This window comes from Lagopus leucura, unplaced genomic scaffold (genome assembly GCF_019238085.1).
Source record: "Lagopus leucura isolate 7727_CA_CO unplaced genomic scaffold, USGS_WTPT01 Super-Scaffold_100002, whole genome shotgun sequence".
Classification (NCBI taxonomy): Eukaryota; Metazoa; Chordata; class Aves; order Galliformes; family Phasianidae; genus Lagopus; species Lagopus leucura.
In genome coordinates this window covers 36,963,460-36,986,591 of record NW_024962263.1, presented here as the reverse complement: position 1 = coordinate 36,986,591, position 23,132 = coordinate 36,963,460, and the positions used below count along the sequence as shown (strand labels likewise).

The following is a 23,132-nucleotide window of genomic DNA, read 5'->3' as shown; positions in this document are numbered from 1 at the left end:
AAAAATAATGAGATAAAAGTAAACATTTTGCACAGAACTGTTCTTTCCAGAAGCCAAAAATTCTCTATTTCCCATAGCTTTCTTGTGTCTTCTTGAACTGATGTATTCTGTTATTTTAATTATCATTTCCACAGAGTGGTCTTACTTAGTGGTCAAACTGGCTTGAGCCTACACCTAGTGTCTTAAATCTTTTGGATCTGTTAAATGTGTCTTTTAATCTTTTGGATCTGTGACTGTCTTTATCTTTATACATATCCTAGCAATCAGGGGAGAACCCGTTATCCTTATCAGCCCCTTTAGTTAAATAGAATGGCTAGAATGAGTCCTGTTGTGAGACTTAGCAGCTGAAAAATTTCTTTTAAAGAATGGTACAGGGATGCACTAGCAGCTGAGGTGTACATCCAAGAAATGGAAGACTTGAATTCAATTTCCTTTTTAACCTTAATAGGTTCAAATTTATCTTCAGTAATCTAAAAGACTGCCTTAATACCTTATCTAGAAATGAGTTTAGCAGCGGCACTGTTCATCACTGCACTAAAACTGCACTATTCTACAGCTGGGAATTAAAAAGAAGCTGTATGGCCTAAGTTTAGGAACTCGATTGAGTAACTAGTGTCTACTTCTGCTCACTGGCACAAGGACTGATTGTTTTTCTTCTACATTTTTTTGGAAGAGATACAGAAAGGCACTGAAGGAAACTGTCACTTCAGCATATTTTATTTATCTTGTTTTAAAGAAAAAAATCCATAGCCATTCACATGGATCAACAATTTACTATTTAAAAATATATTATTCCAGCAAAAAGAAAGCATGATTTTACTCCCTGAGAAGGAAAAATGCCAGATTTGATCCACAAGGTTAAAACCAATTGCCATGCTACTTAATGTTTCACTTTGAATTAATTTTTTATAAAAAAAAAGTTAACAGGAATTTTGCTGCAATTCTCAAATTAAAAAAGTATGAAGGCTTTTCTTAATATAATAGTTTAAAATTGCTCAAAACACAGCATTTAAGACTACTGTCAATGTACTTACAGGGTCTTCAATGCTTTTGCTTTGCAGGTCAGATATCACGGTCACCATACATTTTAATTCAGTTTGATGCAAAAGATTCTTGAAGCAGAAATGTTTAAACTTGGTATATCAGTCAAGTTTTGATAGCCAATGTCTACCCAGTGAACAGTAAAAATACATATGCAAAATTCATTCTTCTTGGTCATATTGTGAAAGGGATATTATGACTATTACCATGCTGTTGGGAATTACATCTGTTGTTTTGTCTCCAGTGTCACTGAGATGTATGTTTTATTCTGTTTTTAATTTAGTTTTTATTTCTCTCTTGGTCCTATCATTGCTTGTATAGACATTTAGGGGAACTGTGATTTTTTCTCATGAGGCAGTCAGTAACTTGTTTTAGGCAAACTTTTCCAGATACAACATTTATGACAAAGTTTTGCCAAGTCTGGTCAACGGTATTCTTAATACGAGTACTACTAAAGCATTCTAGAAAATTGCTAGTTGTTTTAGAACCTTTTAACATGAGCTGAATTCTTCAGTTTACAAGTGTACACCCTGTTAAAGCCGTTCTTTACTAGTTTGTGCTCAACAGAAAAATAGTATTTTGTTTTCCAACATATAATACATGTATTAAAGAATGTTTTAGAAAACAATTTCTTAAACCATTTTGAATAGAAACTTAAATATATATTTCCAAAATATAGAGAATATACTTTGAATAAAGATGCATCCTGAATGGAATGTAACGTTTAGCTACTAATTAAATCTCAGTTTCAAGAGGGAATTTTGAACAAAGAATCAAGTCATAGAAGTAAGCTTCTAATTTTTGACATCATTTGCTCTTTAATGTCTTTTCACAAATGATTCTCCATCTCCCTGACTGTGAGCAAACAAGCCATGATTATGTGAAATTCTCAAATCTAACTGAGAAAAGAACTCACGTAGCCTTTAATCAACTAGTCTTCTGCAATATGAGCATATTTCATTTCCACTTAACTTCTACCACTTAAGCAGGCCTTCAGATAAATAAGTGCATTAGTTCCGCATCAGCTTTAACTAAGAAATATAACTGAGTTTTATAGAGTATAAAATATATAGATATGATATTCTGCAACTTGAATATAAAACCTGAGCCTAAATGGCATCTGTGTTGGGTCTGGGGATCTCCTGCCTCATCTGGTTATCTGTTGCCCACATGTGATGCAGGAGCTGCCAAAACCCTCCTTTCCAGCCCCACTGGGATAGATCTGCTCCCAGGGCACCACCGGAAGCTGCAGAAGACACACAGAGCACCATGACTTTGTGCTGGGGCATCCCAGTCCTGCTTTGCAAGGTGCCTCAAGCCCGAGCATTGAGCCTTGGCTTGCCTCTCTGATACATCTTTCATACTCCCCACAGGTCATAGCCTGGGCGCAACGAAGGTGTCCCGGGCACAGACGTTTCCCAGCTACCCCTCGGAGCAGGGTGAGGAGCACCAGCAGTCCCTCTCACTGGCCAGCAGCTACACCTTCAGCTACGGCTCAGGCCTTGTGCAATGACAGCCGGTGGCGGCCGGCCGAGAGAGACAGTCAAGCCTGGAGCCTGTTGCCAGGGCCAGGGAAGAGCGTGCACCCTCCACACCCACAATTGCCATGAAAACTGAGGCCTACCAGCTCCAGCCCGGCCACCATGAAGATGGGAACCTGGAGAGGCAGCTTCCCTGAAGCAGAGGCTAAGTCTTTATTTATTTGTTTTGCCATTCCTTCTGTCAGTGTGTTTAGGACGGAGGTGGTGGGGGAGTGGGGGTGGGGCGGGGAGGGCAAGCATTCGTGTTGTAAGAAAGTGGTTGAAACAAATGAAACTGTGTTGGTGTGAAGGTTTCTGCATGACCAGAGAAGGCCCTGTCACGGGGCTCTGTCACGATGTGCATTTGACATCAGGGTCTTCCTACCCATCTCCATCAGCAGGTCAGCCCATCCTCACTGGTGACGTGTTTGGGTCCTCGCTGTAGCCCATTGACTCCAGCTGGATTCAGTGAAATGTTGCCAGTTAAACAAGCAGCTTAAGCACTGCAGGCATTGCCTTTAGAGCCAAGCAGGTTTGCTGATTGCCATAGAGGGCCAGGTGGTTTTTGAGTCAGGCTCAAACAGATACTGGAGGCAGACCAATGCCGTTTATTGAGAATATAATTTGATGTACTAAGATAAAGTTATTGACTATTGCATATCTTATTTTTTTTTAAATTCCTGGGGCATAAATTCTGTTTTACCTAATGTGAGCATAAGTCTCCTGAATGCCTTTAAGAGCTGCAAGTGTTCACAAGAACAGCAAAATCTTGACTTTAGAACTGCTAAGAAGTTTTACCATTTGCAAATTATTTAAGTAACAGTGCCTGCAAGCATAACTTTAAAAAGCAAAAAAAAACCTGTTCTTCAAGCAAATAAACCTGGGCTGCCTCCCTGGCTGGTGATCTCCTGTTTCATGACTGGGCCAGGCATGGTACAGAAGCTGAGCTCTGGTCTTGTCTCTCTGGTCAGCCTTTCTTTGGTTTTCTCTGTTTCCTTTTAGATTTCTGATTTAGATGCACATTGTACCTTGTATGAACTGATGTATGCATCAGTTTACTTTGAAAAGGATGATGAATACACCTCAATGGAAATTTTCTGTCTTGGGAAGATGTCTTTCAAAAGTGAACTGTAGTAGGTGTGTTTGTAATTGGTAATGAGCAAATAAGTTGGAAGGCATACCTGTAGGTGGGGAACAAGTTTTGTCTATCATGAATATTTAGATTTTTGTGGGTGATATCAAATATTTATGTACTTCTCACGATACCCTGAAATGTCTGAAAATGTGGGGAGAAAAATCAGCTCTCTTGTTAATCTCGAGCAGGCCTTGCGTTCTGTTCTCAGTGTGAAACTGATTGCCATGATTACTAGAGAATTATTTTCATTAGTTGTTTCTCAGGACATGTCAAGGAAGCATATCAAGGACAAGACTCATATACTCTATTCCAATTAAACGATCAGTTTTATGTACTATAATTTAACTGAAAAAGTGCTGTCAGGTTGTTTTATATATACACATCTATATATATGTATTAAAAAGTACAAAAGAAACTTCTGCTTTTGATTAAACTTTTACTGATACAGTATGTCCAGCTTTTCTCCAACCATTTTACAGACTAAGAGACTTTGCAGACTTACAGCTTTCTACACCTCAGTGAACAGCTGCTGAATAAAAAGGCTTTGTGATCTGCTTGAATGAAACACTTCTACCCCACCACAATCAACTTTATTTATTTTTCCTCTCCTTTCCTGTCTCATTCACTACCTCTTCTCCTTCTCACAGTGCTGCCATACTCAGGAATAGAATGGCTCCCTACAGACAATATTTTGATGAAATAAAATGAAAAACTGCTCTCCCACACTGTCAGGGAGCTACACCCGTGGTGCTTCCTGAGCTTTGCCCATCAAGGAAGCTCCATTCACTCTCTACTTTAAGAAAATTTTTGTTGACATTTTGCTTTGGAAAAAAATCAAGTTTACAAATGTTACATGCGAAATGTGATACAAAGGATATAATGCTGGCATAATTCTGTTAATCAAGCAACTTTTGCCAAATATATGCCTTTTGAGGAACTGGCCAATTATTTTCATTTCTACTCAACTGTGATTCTTTCACTTGCCCTAAAAATGTTTATTTTCTTTAAAATTCCTTAGATTACATTTCCAATATCTTCTGTAGTTTTTTCTGCCATATCCATGCAACTATTTTCCTCTGTGACTTGAATACCAGTCATTTGATACTTTTATATTTTCCATAACCCCAAAAAAGGAAAAAGGCAAAATAGGATTGTTATCAGAACTCCTTTGCAGACTCAGTATCCATACTTTCAGAATCTAAATCCTAAAGCTAGTGCTTTAGCTCTGTTTGGATAACAACATCAGATCTTTATAGTGCACACTTTCCACTGCCTGCGAAAAGGTTCCCAGCCCTTATAGGTGATTTTGTCTTCCTCTATAGTGCCTGAATATCGTCTCATTAGTGAAAATGTAGATGCTATTTCAAAAAATATTTATTGAACGCATTGGCCACATAAAGGAGTTTCACTAAATATTTTCCTTTCATTACATAGTGCAACTGTCCTCTCAATTCATGTTTATAAATATCTATGATATTTCATCTAGTAACAATAGACAGAAAATGAACTCCAGGGTGAACTCAATAATGCTATCAACAAATGCAAAGCTGACCTCTTCAGAACCTATTTCTCACAGACAGTAAGCACAACCACACTGGAAGTTGAAGATAAGAATACAACTTCACAACATACTGCAATACAGTCAAAGAAAACTGGGTACCTGAAGCACAAACTTGTTGAATCTAGTGGCATTTGCCAATAGTGCCACTCCAGTACAGCAGATGATACCACTGTAACATGTGTATTTGTCCAGCTTCCAAAATTGTTCCTCAGGAAAGCTTCATGAGAAGCAGGCAAGCGCTAGGCCAACAGTTTGCTAGAAAATAGTTTTCATGGAATCACTTAGATTCCTGCCATATGCCTGTTGATAACCTAAGTGATTCCCCACTGAGACAACTTTGGACAGCTCCTAGTGGTTCTGCCAGAAGGAAAGCTCTCTTTTGGCACACGTGGTAGAGCTGCCTGCCTAGAGACTACAAGGGGCTATAGACAGGCCCAGGGGTCCTACTGGCCCCTGTTCAAGTCTCGGCTGTCCTCATGTGCAAGACACACAGGTAATATGTTCTCTCCTGACCCAAAAGGAGCTCTCTGTTTTCAGCCAGTGAGCTGAGAGGAACAGGGGAGTAACAACATGTCTTCAGTGGTAGCCAGGTACAACTGGCAAAAAAGGAACTTAGCATTAGTACATTACCAAATGTTAAAATTAAAGTAAGGCAATTGTTTTCATTCCAGTTCTGAGGAAATGTGAAAAAGAAATAGCTGTACGCATGACTTTTTTTTAAAAGATCTTTACTATGAATGCATTCATTCCTTATAAACAACACACAGCATTGCTAAATATAGTTACCAGTACCTCTTAACTGACTATCATGGATTGATGCATGCTAGTACTTTTGATTTTAAAGTCACTTGGTGTAGAAAAGGAGAAATTGAAAAAGCCTGGTAATAAATCATAAAATATTGCTAAGGTACTTGAGTAGCCACATTTCTTAAATGGCTACATTTTATTATTAATAGTTTCAATCATTTGTGAGTATGATCTATTGGATTAAATTTGCCTACTGATGTAGAAGAATAAGAAACAAGAATGTCTTACAACATGGAGTTTTCTGCTTTACTGAAGAGAGCTGCTCAGGCACTGCTTTCTGTGATGAACTCTGATTGCAGGTCCTCACATGTATCTTATGCAGAACTCTTTTTTTTTCCCCCTAAAACTAGCAAATAAAGCTTGGAAACATATCGACAAACCAAAGAAGTTTGTTAGAAAACAACAATAGCTGCTCTCTTTTATTTTGTCAGAAGTCTGTTTCGGTATTGTCAAAAGACTTTTGAGAAAATACTTCATATCAGAAATGAATAGAACTCCTTATGGGGAGTAGGAAACACATCTGTAATCAAGACTTGTTCTAAACTTATAAGACTTTGCTGGAAGAGGGGCTGAAATTACCTGAGGTCAGAAATCTTTTGAAGTGCTCTCTATAGCAATAATTTTAGCATGCATACAGCCTGCAATAATGTATAGCATGCATACAGCCTGTGGCACCCACTTACTTAGGATTTGCTAAGTGCAGTCAGACTATGAAAACCCTCACCTGTTCATGGCAAACAGAAAAAAAAAGAGCATTAGTCAGATAACTCTATTGCATTTATCAGAAAAAGAATGAACTTCATGCTTGTTCAACTCTTGATCTCTAGTGTAATAGGCAATACCATGAGGAGTAGTGATTCTTGAGCTATTTGATCTCTAGCAAAAAATCATCAGCCTGCAGCATATAAACCATATAAACCTCTACTAAGACTGAGCTCACCAGCCACATTCATTAATTTTCAATTGGTAACCTAGAAACTGCAGGATGGTTTTCCATGACGAAATATAAGTCTCTTAAATGGCTGTGCTTTCTAGCATGAAATACGGTGTTATTAATTTACTACTGTTTCTTCCTCAAAAGAAATGAGGAACGTGTTCCAATTAATCTGCCTTTTAGGGTATAATATCAGTGTATTTATCTCCTTTTTTACCTGCTGAAAATAAATTCTGGGCTCCCCAGTACAAAAAAGACAGGGATCTCTTGGAAAGAGTCCAGCGGAGGGCCACGAAGATGGTGAAGGGCCTGGAGCATCTCCCCTATGAGGAAAGGCTGAGTGAACTGGGTCTGTTCAGCCTTGAGAAAAGGAGACTGAGAGGGGACCTGATCCAGGTCTATAAATATCTAAGGTGTGGGGGGCAGAATGGCGAGGCCAGACTCTTTTCAGTGGTGAGTAGAGACAGGACAAGGGGAAACGGCTGGAAGTTGCAGCATAGGAAGTTCCACACAAACATGCGCAAGAACTTCTTTACAGTGAGGTGACGGAGCACTGGAACAGGCTGCCCAGGGAAGTGGTGGAGTCTCCTTCTCTGGAGATGTTCAAGACCTGCCTGGATGCCTACCTGTGCGACCTGCTGTAGGGAACCTGCTTTGGCAGGGGGGTTGGACTCGATGATCTCTGGAGGTCCCTTCCAATCCCTACAATTCTGTGATTCTGTGATTCTGTGAAATACACGTGGCTTTTATCCACATACAGAGTAGCATGGACTATGGAGAAAGTGTGAAAAGTTCCTGGATTATAGGAACAGATCCAACAGCACTGGAACTTTTTATTTTTCCATACAGAATCCAAATTTTGACTCTTTCCAAACCAACTTGTTTCACAACTTGTATGTATTAGAACCCTTTACTTTTCCCCACAGACAACTATGCTCTGTTAGCAGAAGGTAATAACTGTGCAAATTGCTGAGGTGGCAAAGCTTTAAAATCAAAGAGCATGAGGTTTGATATATTAATTCTGGAAATGCTAAGTCTTGAAATCTGCGTTTGTTCGTGATATTCTAAATAAACACTCTTCACTTTTGATTTTAGGTAAAGGTGTGTGTTATCCTGGAAACATGGTGAAATAAAAGTCCAGGGACACTGTCAAACTGGTTATTGCAACTGGAAGTCTGTCCATTCCCATGCCCTTACAGGACAGTGAAAAGTGACAGGTGAAGCTGCTGTATATTCAGCAACTATTAAGATGACACGTGCTTTGAAGCATAACTATTACAATCCTGTATGGGAACTGCTGAGTCACGGCCTGAACCTCTGATTGATCACCTGAGGTGAGCCATGAGTCAGCCAGAGGAGCACAGGTGAAGGCAATTCACCTGTGCTGCCGGAAGGGATGGAGCCTGGCTCCACCCCTCCTAGACCTATTTAAGAGCTGGCTACCAGTGGGGAAGGATCTTATCTGGAGATCCCTCCTTCTGGTGTTTTGTGGTGAGCCCAGCATAAGGGTAAGCCTTCCATTTATTCTCTCTTGTTATCATAGTCCACTTTGCCTAACTCTCTTGTTTATTTTGTAGTATCTTGATATCCATTGACTATACAAATCCAGCGGTGAAGGGTTTCTCCTAAAGAAAATGGAGGTTCCACTCTACTAATGTACTTTTAGCATCTTTATATGCATACACAGTTTAATGGATATTTATAGATATGGTTAAAACAGATATGAAAGGAAGTAATATTAAGCGTGATTAATTACAATTAAAACATTTTAAAATGTCAATATTGATATGAATGTTGCAAGTTGTAATGGAGAAGAAAATTCTATTTTAAGTAAATGAAAGCTCAAAATCCAATATGCTGTTTAAGATGGAGTTAATTTTTTAAATCCAATGAAAATCCCAAAGAGAAGATAAGGTTTCATTTTTTTCCTTGAGTACAGAAATCCTCATGAGGTTCAACAGATTTACCTCATTCTGTTCTTACAATCCTGAGATTGTCAAGAGAATGGATACATTTCACAGTAGTGTGTTTTTTTTCTCTAATAGTACTTGACATGACTGAACTTAACCTTTGTTTTTACCATGGGCTGCGTGTTGTTTTCAATCTTTTTATGATTGCATGACAGTAAGACTGTAGCACACATTGAAAACAGCACAAAATTAATCAACTAACTTGGCAAATTGGTACCAATAACAAAACTAAAGGTTTCAGTTAAATGTTTATTCTTATTGTAGCTCCTCTATCTAAAATAGAGCTGTCCTCATTGATGTTAATTGCTGCATTTCTTGAGGTTTCTGTAGATGACAGGCTGTGACAGGAGATATTTATGTTCCAGGACTGCCTTCTGTAAGTTAAACTGATTTAAGATGGTTACAAGGAAAAATCAGACAACACAGAAGAAATGTGATTTTCTACTCAAATATGCTCACTCTCTTTCACTTCTTTGAGGGTTTTCTCTTTCTTTGAAAAACACTATTTTAGAAAGGCAGGTCTAAAATCTAATGAAAATTATAGGAATAAGATAAAAAAAAAAAAGTAATAATTAAAAACAAAGCTGAAACCTTTAAAAAGACTGGGAGAATTTAGTAGAATTTCAGCACATAGCAGTGGGCCATGTTGAGTGCAGTACAGCTTTCCAGATCATTCAAGTTTTGGTTTTATCAAAGCTGGGAACAATATTTTGTGTTTAATGCAACTCACAGCTCTATGATGCTCTAAGCAACAGGCTTAGAAGCGCTCAATTCATTTTCCTAACAGGACTGGAAGAGCCAAGAGCCCAGATAAAGTGCATTATGTAATCTAGTGCTAGTGAAAGATATGCACAATGCATCATAATTGTTAGTATACAATTCTGCAGGCAGATATTGCTAAAAATATGACTTAAGAGTATTTGAGAGCTGATCAGATTTGCAATAATAGCAGCAGTGTTTGCATTTAGCATGCCTAAAAATATGTACATGGGTGTTCCCATTTATGTTTCCAATTATAATTCAACAAAGTTCTGTGGGAAAAGTCCTCCCTTAATTTGATTTCTGTGGAAGTTACGGAAATTTAGAATGAACTGATAGATATCTGCTTCAGACAGTTTGTTTTTTTCAGAGAAAGATAAAAAGGAAAAGATACTGTGCATTTATATTATTTATATGACTGTTTCTTAGTGTGATAAGCTGTTCATCATTTAAATCATGTTAGAAAACTTACTGCTTATAAGATCAATATTTACTTACTGTAACATTGTAATTAAGTAAACTGTTAAGAAAAGTGATAAATCTCCATCAAAATCACCATTTCTAAAACTACATAATTGTTTTAAGTAAGCATAAAATTAGAAGAAAAATGTCGGACGGTGCTAGAAATTTATTTTACTTATTTTATCTAATTGGCTAACAGTGTTGATGTGGAGCTAATAAATACTAGTTTTTTGAAACTTTCTATAAATTTCTATATTTCCTTTGTAGTTTCCAGCTCGACTCTTATATCCCAGGCACAGGCAGTAAGGTAAAACTCCTCCTTTGTAATTCATTAGAGCAGACACATTCTGCTCCAGCAGCCTCTCAGCCTCACATAGCTGATGGTATCTTGATAAACCTGAGGCTCTCTTATTTCAAAGGATGTGTTCACAGACTTCCTATGTATTTGTCCTATGCTATCCACATTCTCACCCTTTTCTCATCAGTCATTATTCTGTAAGGAAGGACTAGAGCAGAGGAAAAAAAAAAGCATTATGGGAGAAAGCAAAAATGAGAATGTTCTTGCTGGAGGAGCACCCTACTAAGTCCTGTGAGCCCGCTCCAGGCTCTTCTTAGTCTTTAAAGCATGAGTTGTTTCAGTACAGGAGCCCAGCTTCAAGTGGGAGAGTAGGATGGGATGTGTCTACTGCAGCCTAGAGCAGGAACTTAGCTAAGGTCTTTCATTCCCTGGCTGATTCGGTGTGTATGAAACAACTATGACAGAAACATCTGGGATGTCATTTACCAGTGAAAAGCCCAATCAGTCTTAGTGTTTTGAAGACCACTGTGTCTGTAGACTCAGAGTGTGACCATTCATACTAGATGTCAGAGTACATGTGGGGGTCAGGGTGACCACTTTCCCTTTGACATCTCATGCCAGCATGGCATACCCGTGGAGACACATCTTGTTCTCAGTAGTTCTGTGCTCTAGACCAGTTCCTCGGGAATGTGTGAGCATTTGAAATGTCTGTTGAACTGCTGTACTTTCACATTAAGTAAAGCAGTCTGTGAACCTGGTGTGTAGTTTCTGCTTCCGGAGTCTCCAGCCTATCTTGCAGGCAGGATTTGGAACTAACCCTTAGTATCAGACGTACAGAGCTGTTTAGAGGATTAACTTCTATTGAGCATTTGGACTTTAAAGGAAATAAGCCTTCTTCCACTTGTGCTGGGGAGTACTCACTGAGGCAGGGTTAGGTGGTGTAAATAAGTATCATTGATTTGAACTTCTACATAGCTCAGTGACACAGAAGGTTTAGAGGGACATGATATGTAGATAAAAAAGAAAATAAACAGAGCCCTGAATCCCAAAGGTCTTTATGGTTCCACACACACACAAAATCAATCTGATGCTGAGATCAGTCCTTTGAAATCAAACCAAGATCCAAAGAGCAGGTGGTTGGTTTGCTAGTGTAGCACATTTGTTAAAACTAATTATTTCTAGCAGTCACTACAAAACTTAAGGAGCCTCGTGGAAAAGGTGCCTGGAAACTTAGGGCAGGTGGGATTGGATAGAGGATAAAGTGTTAGACTACTCTTCTTGAAGTGGAGTTTGTACGATGTTCTCCCATTCCTCATTGGATCCAGCCCTTGTAGCAAACTGCTTCCTAACTGGTGCATTTAACCTGAAGATGCACAGCCAAGGAAGATGAAAAGACAAGCAGAACAGTCACTGTCACGAATATTTTACAGGGTTAGGGAAGCTCTTCAAGGTATAGGGACATATTTGAGATAAAGAAAGGAAGATATGGTAACAAGAGGTGATGTGATGTAATTTACTGTTCTAACTTGCGCCATCTTTCATAGACAGTGGGTTTAGTATTCTCTCCATTGATCCAAAGTCTGGTGACTGCCTGTCTTAAAATAAATAAAATAATAAATGTCTACTTCAGACTGTTTTGTTTTAGAGACAGAATTGAAATGTTTTCTTTTTCTCTGATTTCTTTTTTTAAAAAATGATATGAGTTTAAGCTCCTTAAAGACTTTGTATTTCTATTAATCTAAAAGGTACTAGAAGTAACGAAAATTGATTTTTCTTTTGTACATGAGGCTTAAACAGCTGCCTTTTCACCCAGCATAAACCATGATTGCAAAATGTGAATCTTTATCATTATGGAAAAGAAGCCTAGTTCTTCTTTTCTTAAAATGTCATAGGTTCATTTTCCTGTTGCACAGAAAGTAGTTATCCACTGACTCAAGACACTCTTTAATGGAAAAATGCTTTACTATCTTCATTTCCTTTATGTAGACTTTCTAAGGCTTTAAAACAACAAATAAGACAGTTGAGATGGCATGTCCATGGACATCAGATAGCTCAGAATGCTATGTTTCTTCCTTGATTTTTTTTTTTTTTTTTTTTTTTTTTTCTCTCTTTCAACTATTCAAGCAAGTAATACAGGATTAAATAGCACAGTAACTGTTCAGGATGAAATTTCCAAGTTACAGTTGATCAATTTTACCCCCCAAAAAAGTAACAGTTTCCAAAAGAAAAAGGCAAATCTATAGGAAATTTTGGATTTAAACACAAATTAACAATAGATTTTATTATTCTGCAGAGGACAGCCTACTTACTTAATCCACACTCATTCACAGCAAACAGGCTCTTGCTAGGTCCTATCCTCCTGGACTCATAAAGCATTTAAAGATATTTAATATCTCATTTCTATTGACACTTTTGGACATTTTTCTTGTGCATAACTCACTTTTTTTTAAACCACAGAGAATAATGATGAGGTATGAATTGTTTTCTCTTTTTTATTTGTATCCGTCTCATGTTCAGCTGCTGTTCACTGATATTACAATGATACAAAAATGAAACTGTTGCTTTGAGTTTGCTTTATGAGGAAAAAAAAATACTGTTCTTATGTTATGTGTAATGTGATTTTCCCTGTGGACTATCTTGATAGAAGTATTATGTTTATGGAATTTGAATTAAACTAGATTAAATATCTGCAAAGATGTGCACTACAGATTTTTTTTTTTTTCTTCCTTAAATCTCAAAAACAAGCAATTCTTTCAAAAAAAAAAAAAAATGCATGCAGACAAGCTAAAAGCACCAAGGGAAGCAACAAATAGGGGCATTATCAGATATAATAAAAGCAATCTGGTATCACAGATACTTAACCTGTCCCCTTTTCTGTCTTCAGAGAAGTAGGGATGTGATTAGAGTCTCTACAAACAGTGAATCAATAGCAACTTCTCGGCTATGGATATTTCTGTATCAGGATTCCAACTGAGATCTTCAATGTAATCCAATTCATTGCATCACCATTTTGGCATTTTAATATAAATGGAATCATCAAAGAAATGATCCAGTGGTACAGGGTTTTATTTGTAATGCTGTGCACAACTTAGAATTATCTGCTATGACATATGATAACTCAGGAAATAAACCAACTTATTAATAGTACAGTTCTGTGTATCCTCATCAGTTGCACATGCAAGCATTTATATATCTGATTACCTTCAAGAAGTGAAAGGAAAAATATATCCCTTGTCATGTGTATGTGTCCTTGTTCAGGAGTACACAAAACCAAAATGAGATGTTTTCTAATGGTGTTTGACATTGTAAAAGAATCTGAGTCTTCAATGCTAGGTTGAAGGACTCTGGCTTACGTTTTTAGATTTTTAGCTGAAGTGTAGGATAACCGTACAATACTATTATCACACAGATAGTTCAAAGTAGTCTTGTGTCCACTCAAGAACCTAGATTCATGTTTTCCTTTGCATGTGAAGAAAGCTTTCACTGGAGAAAGCCACATACCTTCTGCTTTTCACTGTCAGCCTGTTGCTCCTTAGCCAGCCAAGTTGAGCTGGCAACTGTTTTGTAGGCAGACTGATGATGCCTTCCACAAAACCTTTCCAAAACAAAAGTTATATTCAGTCACACTTTTAGTAATGCTACAAGAGAAAAGGGGAATCAGGCATAGGTGGGCCAGGCATACAGTTTGTAGAATACAGACATGTATAATTATCAGCTTTCATGGTAACATCATCTACTGGGATTCCATCCTTCAGTAATATGGCAGATTTGTAAAAGGCCAAAAGATGTGTAGATCCTAATTCTCAGGTCTGCCTTCTAGTTCTGTTTGTTTAATTTTTATTTTTTTTATTTTTGTCTGTTTGTTCAATTTCTGTGTGGTTCGTTTTGTAGTTTTTAGCAGAAAATATACATATGCAACACATACAAACACATCTGTGTATTGTTTTGTAAATGTTCTCAATCGTGCTTTTTCTGCTTTGCATCATTTATTCATGTATCTTCCATGTTCTCATTTATTTTTCGTTCAACTAAACCTTATAATAAATTATTATTAAATATAACTTGACAGTAACAGAGTCTTAATGTTTTGTTTTCTCCTGAGCATTCAAGAGAGAGGAAAAAAAAATGTGTGCATGCGTGTGAAAGTACATGTTGGCTGGGGGCTGTGTTTCTATTCTTTATCACAAGCAGTGAGCACTGGAATAGCTGTCGTGAGTGGCAAGAAGCATGTAAACCACATCACTGTCAGACAGCACGCTTCTCTTCCTGCTTTCAAATCTAACTTCAAGTTTCCCTGATACATTTGCTTTTGCCAGCTGAATAATACTGTTTGCCCAACAGTGTGATAACACCTCCTGTGCGGAAAATCATGGACATTTTTTTTATTCTATAATGCTCTCAATTTTAAGATTTGAAAGTCATGAATACAGAGAACATTGAGCACACTTTCTTTCTCACCTTGCCACACGGGCTTCTCAGACATTTTTTCTTCCGATGAAATGAATGTAATTTAAACATATACTGCTTTGCTCTGCATAGTTGTTCTGAGATTATTACCTGAAAGTGCACCTACTGGGTAAAAATGTTTAAATTTTAGAAGTACCAATAGTCTTCACTTGTACATATGAATCAAAGGGGGCGTTAGTGCTTCAGACTGTCTCATAATGCAGATGCACCCTGACTGGCTTGGGTACCTGTGCTGTCTGGACAGGGCAGCGTAGGCCATGCTTGGCAGCCAGTTTAACCTTCTGCAGCTACCTGTGCAAAACAAATCAAGTCCAACATGCAATGACATGGTCTGAACTCGGGTTACTTCATTCACAAGAAAGAAGCTAATTATCATTTCTTAGGTTTATGCAGTTCACGTAAATCTCCTGTGCTGTCCTGAATGATGACTCTTCTTTTCCTCTTTCTATGTCCCATGTGGTGTGATAATTGTGTTCTGCATAATTGTTACCAGCCTAGAACATTTAAAAAAGAAAAAGGGAAAGTTGAAAGACTTTTCTGACAATGACTTTGAAAAAAAAAAAAAACCAACAAATTTTCCTCATATGCTGTTTTGTTACTGGGAAATACTCAACCATGAAAGTAGTTTTTGTCTTCCTGTGTTTCATGAATAACTTTCAAATTCAGTTCAAAGTTGTACTTTGTATATATTTCACAGCTGTGTCATATTGCATTACTGGTAAAGTATCAAAGTATCAGTATCACTGGAATGCTTCATTCTCTTAATGTACACACTTTACATACTGAAATAGTAACTCACATCAATCTTAAAAAGTGAGTTACTGTAAAGATATGGACCATACTGTGAATTACTCAAATCATTAACGTGGTGGTGCCTCTGTTACTTGTCATGTTTTCAAATTTGCCGTGCTTTCAGAAGATGGTTTCTAAGGTAATTGGCAAGTCTCTAGGCTATGATTAGCCTAGCAAGAGCTTTATTCTGATGTGAATGTTGACCCAAGAGGCAGAATGAGAGACACAGAAGAGGCAGAAGGTTAAAGGACTTTTTTATAAGTCTGTATCTATAGTGAACATCTCCTCAAGTGCTGTCTTAGGGGAATAGATAGAAAGGCAGAGTCGCAGCCACTATGTGGGTCATTTTCCTGAGCACATTGCTACTTCATGCCTTGGCTCAGGGTATAAAGAGACAAGGTAGAAGCAGAAAAGTTGGATCTTGTCTTTCTACTCAGGCTTTGAATGGAATTATTAGGGGGAAAATGTCACAGAGCTCCAAATAGTTGACTGATTCTTAAAATACAAAAAGAAGCAATTTAACAGTTATACCAACAAATTATAGTGAAGCTGAACTAGAAATAGGTGAATACAAATAGTATGACAGGATACATTTTTTGGCGAGATTTTTGCCTCAATTTTGAAATTAGCAACTTGAGGGAAAAAATAAATAAATATTGCCAATAATCAAATAGTTCAAATCTTGCAAACCAAAAGAGCTACATGGAAGAAATCTTTAAATACAATTGTTTCATCAAGAAAAAAAGAACAATGGAAATGTATGAACAGAAATATTTCTTTTTTTCCAACTGTAGTTTAAGATCATACTATGCAACTTGGGGAATGTAAACATCATATACAGAAGAGATGAAGTTAAAAAATATGCAAAATACAAAGTATGAGTGAACTCCAGCTGATCTCACCTCGTCCTGAGTACAGTACAAAGCATTAAATAAGGCCTCTGTGATTCTCTTCCTCTTCTTCCTGGTGACACACATTCAGTTAGAAACAGAATGGAAGGAACTGCATCATGTATTACAATATTTATTTAATTCCAGCATAAAAGAGATAACACTGATGTAACTTACTTGCCCATTGATATCAATAATATTCAATACACCTTCCTCTGAATGCAGACCATAACATGCAAGAGATTAGCACTCTTTTCTAATGGTCTGGAGACACATCAAAAGAGCTCCTGTTCAGGGGCAAGAACAATGACAGATTGCCAGCAAATTCCAGAAGCTTCATGTGATGTGAACGGGAAATAAACATATTTATTTTTTTCTACTCAATATTTCCTTCCACTGGAAGCAGAAATTCTGGATCTGACTACTACTGTATACTTAGCGCACAGTAGATACAAAAAGCTGCAAGATGTAAGAAAACCTCAAGATGTCACTTGTGCTCTCTATGCACGAAATAGGAACAGTCCAACATAAGCTTATGTTAGTCTTTACTAATCACCTGTTAATATTACAATAAGCATTTAGCTAAGGAACTTGAGTAAGATCTTTTGTTTGTTTTGTTGTTGTTTTTGTTTGTTCTTGTATTGGGAAAAATAAAGCAACTTATTTCATAACCTGCTTAACTGATTAGTTTTTTCAAGTTTAAAATTTTAGCAAGAAAATTAAATATCCAAGTCTACATTTTTTTATAGCCTCTGATAAGCATAGAAGAGCTTTTAACACCTGAATAGCTTCATGCTTCTATATCAAGCAGATTGACTTGTTACTCACTTTTTGCGATAAGCAGTGGTGATGAGGAAAATGAGTAGGAAAACTAACAGTAAAACAGCAGCAGATGTTCCTCCAGCTATGTAGATAATAAACCATTTGTGATCCCAAGTTGCTAGAATATGATTGCAATAAATATTGTTAGAATTTTATATAAAACATCATGAACTTCCCATGACAGACTAAGCTGAAAATCAACAATTATGTAGACACATTATCCCATGAGATCTCAAGATCAGTATTCAGATCTCACAACCATTACCTCATTTCTGAAGAGCCTTGGTTATGCTGAACTAGCGCTTACAAAAGCTGCGACTGAGATGATGGAAGGTGAATTAACACAGCGCAGCAGTACTAGAAAAAAACAACAGAGATGTCTTGCGTATTCCTTTTCCTCTCATTCCCTCCTGTGGTGAAAAAGCAGTCCAACAGCACTCATAAGTGACTCAATATACAGTCAATAAAAGCACTTCGATGACTTAAATGAATATCCATGACATTGTAAAGGTTTTCTCATAAGATACATGCACAATGAACTTGCATTAATTCCATGAGCAACCAGACAATTTCTCAGCCCCAGAATTCAGTGCTTCACACTTTTATCAGTTATTTTCAACTCTGATTCAAAACAAAATCTGTTCATTTTTTAATAAAAATATTTCCACAAGAAATTCTTCCGTTGTGATCAATTTTTTATAGCCCTGTACTGCAAATAATTTGGTGATGGATGTCAACCCTATTTGTTCCAGCATTAGCAAAAATTATTTCTTTGAGAATCAAAACTGAGAAAGGGAAAGTTACATTTATTGTAGTTTGAGCTTTGCAAATGCATAGTCTTCTCCAATATGGAATCACTTCTTCAAATAAATCTGCAGATCAACATGTAATAATGAGAGGGTCACCATGAACATGAGGGAGTCATTCTTTCAAGTGAAAAGAGCTGGAGAAGTAATATGCTCAAAGTCACATAGCAAGTCCACAATTCTAGTCCTCAACATAGTTATTTGTTTAAAATATGTATGATTTTTATCATCATCTATTGCTATCCTTAAAAAGAAGAAGAAAAAAAAGTATGTCAAACCACAGAATTCTAACTCAGCTTTTTGCAGCCCACCACAGTGTGCTATTTCCTGCTTCTGTTGCGTCTCTGTGCTAGCTGTCTGCAAACTTGAGAGTAAACAGCACAAAAAACAAGCAATCACAAATAGAAAGTAATAAACACGGTATGCAGTGTATTTGTGACTAGCAGTAGCCGCAAATATCTTTGTCAGGTGGTTTTACCAACTTCTAATAACATCAAACTTCTAGCAAACTCCAGTGAGCTTATGTGATAGCACCGTTTTGATGAGAGCGTGAGTCTGTCCAAATATGTACTGAATAAATATTTCCTGCATGTTCTTCAGTTTCTCAACATGTAGTAATAAAACAAAGCAAGGCATACGAAAAGGTGAGGATGCTTCTGGATGGAAAAAGAAGGCTGAGAGGAGGCTTGATGACGGCTGCAGCTCCTCACAGGGAGTGGAGGGGCAGCGCTGAGCTCTGCTCTGTGTGACAGCGACAGGGCCCGAGGGAATGGCATGGAGCTGCGTCAAGGGAGGGGCAGCTGGGGGTCAGGGAAAGGGTCTGCACCAGACGATGATCAAGCATGGAAAAGACGACAGCGCCAGGCTGCCCGAGTTCAAGGAGCATTTGGACAACACTTTCAGATACAGGGTTTGTATTTTGGGTGGTCCTGCATGGAGCCAGGAGCAGGACTGATTGATCTTTATGGGTTCCTTCCAACTTGGGATATTCTGTGATTCTACAATAAAAAGGGAAACGTCAGTATAAAGAAGTCATAGGGTGCTGTTTTGTATTACCTAATGCAAAACAGCGAACATATCTTATGGACACAAAGTTGTTCTGTGTGTTTCAGATAGAAACTAACAAGTTATTGGTGAGCAATAACTACTTAGGTTAGCTCTCTTTAGTGTTCTAGACAATGTAGAGAGAAAGAGCAGTTGAAGATGAAACCACAGCTGCTCCAAAGAGCTGTAATTCTGGGTAGACTAGAAAACTATATCCTTAATTCAAAGACAAATGAAAAAGAATCAGTATTGGTAATGACAATAATCTCAGCAAACCATCTGCTGAGCCATCAGTTGGCTTTTCTCCTGGATCAAACTACCTATTGAAATCAGCTCAGGTATGCCTGTTTAGTATTAATGTGCTCATTGGAAAGGATAACAAAAAAATACTGAATACACATGAATCTTATCACTGGATTCCAATATTACTTACTCTCTCAAAAGTTTACGCTGCTGAAGGTATGTGACACAATAGAGAATGCTACCTGATTACGCAAACTAATGACTTCTGTCATTACAACTACAAAATGCAGACACTCTACTTCCAGCATGTTTTCAATGTCTACATGCTTGAAATGACAGAATAGTGCATATGCATATGTCCAGCTCCAAGAAAAAATATTTTTTTCAAGTTCTTGGCTACTTGCCACAGAAAATCTTCATCTGTGCCAATGAATACTTACAGGAATAAGGAGAAAACACTCTGTAAGCAACAAAGAAATTTTTGGTACTCTGTTTAAAATTGTATGTTTAATTATCATTTTGGGTGGGTGAATGCGGATAGAATTCCAGACTTCAGCAATGTCTCCATCCTGCAGTCCAATCCCTCCAGACTTCATTTTTTTCTTTTCATGGTATTTCACCTTCAGTTTATCAGGTCAAGATAACAATCTATGACTGAATGAGTTTGAGAACTGGGATTATCAGCTGTCAGTTCAATTTGGATGAGAGAAGTCATTAGATTTTTTTTGGAAGCAATAACAACTCAAAAGACCTTTTGCCTTTTCTAATCTTAATAAGTAAACCTTTCCTGAGGCAGCTGTTTTTGTTAACAATACAAAATCTATTATAATTAACAACTTTAACATAACATTCTAGGTTTTGAAGAAACACGTCACAGGTTTGCCATGTGTCTCTTTAGCTCTTGTGTTCTCATCAAAGGCAATATGTTGATTTGAGTAAAATTCCCATTATTAGACAATATTTGCTCCCTCAATAGCTTTGTAGCCTTGGCATTTTCTCTACAAGACTCTGAAACTTTTCTGTGCAAAGACTTTAGTGCTTTGGTTTTGAGGAGAAAGTACTGGTGGGGCAGACATTTATTTGTCCTAACAAGAGATTTTAACTGCACTGTGAATATCTACATGTAGCTTGTCACATGCCTTGCTGATCTGGCACGTAAGCTATGTAACTAGACATCACTGAAATAATTTTGCCCGCAAGTGAAAGATAGAAATCCAGAGTGACTGCATTTATGTTCAGAGAAAAGTGCTTTTTTGAGTAGAGATCCACAGACAAAGACTGATATCTTGCATGCATACAGGAAGAATTCATGTATGAAGAAGGAAGCTAATTTCACTCATACTTTGATTCTCCTCACCCACTACAACAGCATTATGTTGTGTCCATTTTCTGTGGCACAGAAGTACTGCTGCTTTCTCCCAGCTTGGAAGGATTGTGTGATAACCCGCTGTGACTGTACAAGGGCTGCCCTGCTTTTCATTTCATCTGCCATTTTTTTCTAAATGCTGGATTTGCCTTATGCTGACCTGTTATCTTTGTGATTATTTGCTTCCTGTTCTTTAAAACTGAAGGCATCAGGAAGTAGTTCCCAAGGTGAAAAGTCTCTTTTATAGCTAAAATACACTGGAGAAAATTTGGTAGTGCTCTGAAACTGAAGCAGCTTCCTATCAGCCATTTTAGGCATTAGTTACTACACAGATTCTGCATAGAGCTCAATCATATAAGGCTTTTGTGTTTTACAGTAGTTTTCACGCAAAATAGGTGGGTTCAAAATGATAGTAAATTGTAACAATAAAAAAAGTATGAACAAAGCCAAAACCAGAAAGAAAAAAAAATCGGCACAGACCTTCCTTACATCATTAACTCACGTCTCACTGGTACAACCCAAATTCAATCCATCATCCTCATGCACAGATCACCAGGTCTCAAACTGCACAGAAGGTAGTCCCAGGGGCTGCCCAGCTGGCACTGTCTCTGGTGGCCCAGAAACGACTGCAGAGCCTTACCCAGCCACCTGAAACAGCTGAAGTGGCATTTTAAAGTCTATCCATAACACAAGTAAATCAGTAGGGAAAAATGTGACTTCACTATGCCTTTTTTCTTTCATCTCCTGCCAATACCAAAAGGTGCATTTGTGCTGCAAGCCTCCGCATTTGCACACATTGAGCTCAGATGTCAGCCCAATTCTGTGGCTGCTGCCAGAGAAAGGTGTTCAAAGCCTGTAAATTTTCATTTTGAAATTAAATCTTTCCACAACATTTAGGTCTTCAGGATGAAATAACAGTTTCTTCCATGTTTTCAATTTCTTTCATTCTCCCTTTCTTTTATATACCAATGTACCTATGAATACCTATTTATATACCAAAACAAAATTATAACAAATCTGCTTCTTTCCTTCAGAAACTCGCTGAAAAGAATTAATCAGAGGGAAAAATGGGGTAAGTAAAAATTAAAGATTGGTTCAGATGTGAAATCTGGTGACATGACCATATTAGCAGAATTTTCAGAAACAGCAGAACAGTGAGGAGCATACAGAAATTAATCTTAAATCTCTTGAACATGTTACATAATTATGTAATACTCAGCCTTCTGTTTCTGCAGCTGTTGTTTGGCAAATCCACACTGATTTACATATATGTTACTTTATGTTTTCTAGGTTTTAAGGTCAAAAACAGATTTGTAGAACTGCCATTTCAGCTGGAAATTCTGTTACTATTAAACAAAAATAACAATATTTGGTGGGAAAGAGCTGGCAATGATACTGAACAGATCCCACGGTTTTGTTTTCAATGATGATGAAAAACATTAAATGAAGCATGCTGACTTCTACTGACGCAACTGCAAGAGCAGCCAAGGCTTTTCCCATACCTAAATATCTGTTCTCTTACATTCCTCTTCTTTTCTTCACAGGAATTTCATGTTATTTCTCCTTGCAATAATACTTCCACCTTCAGACAAGAAGCAAGCTTCATTTTTCTACTGTGTAACCTCTCAGAATCTGTGGTTTTAGAATTATTATCATTTCTGCAGATAATCTCTTGTCCTTACTTTATATCTCCTTTCCTACAAGTTTCTTCCTCTTCAGAAATTCTTAGAATCTTTAAATACACAGCTTCTCTTAAAATAAACACAAGAAGTTTATTATTTTTCCTCTTACTCTCTCTCAACCAAAACAGAGTTCTCCCTATTATTATTCACAGCGCAACTATTCTGCCGGCTCCTAGACTCTGTATTTCTGAATGTCTCTGTCACTGGCCAAGGTAAGAAGATTTGCAGTACCCATGCAGAATTACATCAACAGAATAAAATCATTGGAAGAGTTTGGTACCAAATCCAAGCCTAGACTGTGGCTTAGCTGTAACACTTACCCGAGGAAAATGAAGTGTCTGAACTGATAGAGCATATACAAAAATTAGCACATCTAGCTTCTGTCATCACTCTTTCATTAAAACTACACCAAAGCAGAGTAAGAAACTCTGAGTGAAGTTATTCACAGGGTCTGTGGGAGCCGACAACTGGCCTCTCTCTGCTTTCCTCTTAGCATTTCTCCATATCCCCATGGAACTATTAGTCATGCATTA

The 23,132-nt window shown here is 37.5% G+C and overlaps 2 protein-coding genes across 2 annotated transcripts in view; one reads left to right on the top strand and one right to left on the bottom strand.

The window, feature by feature from the left end:
* Positions 1-2,710, top strand: part of DOK6 (docking protein 6) — a 233,876-nt gene extending 231,166 nt beyond the window's left edge. Inside the window, exon 8 of the mRNA XM_042869705.1 lies at positions 2,415-2,710. Within this exon, the coding sequence (XP_042725639.1) occupies positions 2,415-2,554 (140 nt within the window). The 3' untranslated portion in view covers positions 2,555-2,710. The remainder of the gene's footprint in view (positions 1-2,414) is intronic.
* Positions 2,711-14,380: 11,670 nt separating this feature from the next.
* Positions 14,381-23,132, bottom strand: part of CD226 (CD226 molecule) — a 29,635-nt gene continuing 20,883 nt past the window's right edge. Inside the window, exons 4-6 of the mRNA XM_042868931.1 lie at positions 17,465-17,576; positions 16,649-16,709; positions 14,381-15,448 (exon numbers count right to left, since the gene is read on the bottom strand). Of these exons, the coding sequence (XP_042724865.1) occupies positions 15,320-15,448; positions 16,649-16,709; positions 17,465-17,576 (302 nt within the window). The 3' untranslated portion in view covers positions 14,381-15,319. The remainder of the gene's footprint in view (positions 15,449-16,648; positions 16,710-17,464; positions 17,577-23,132) is intronic.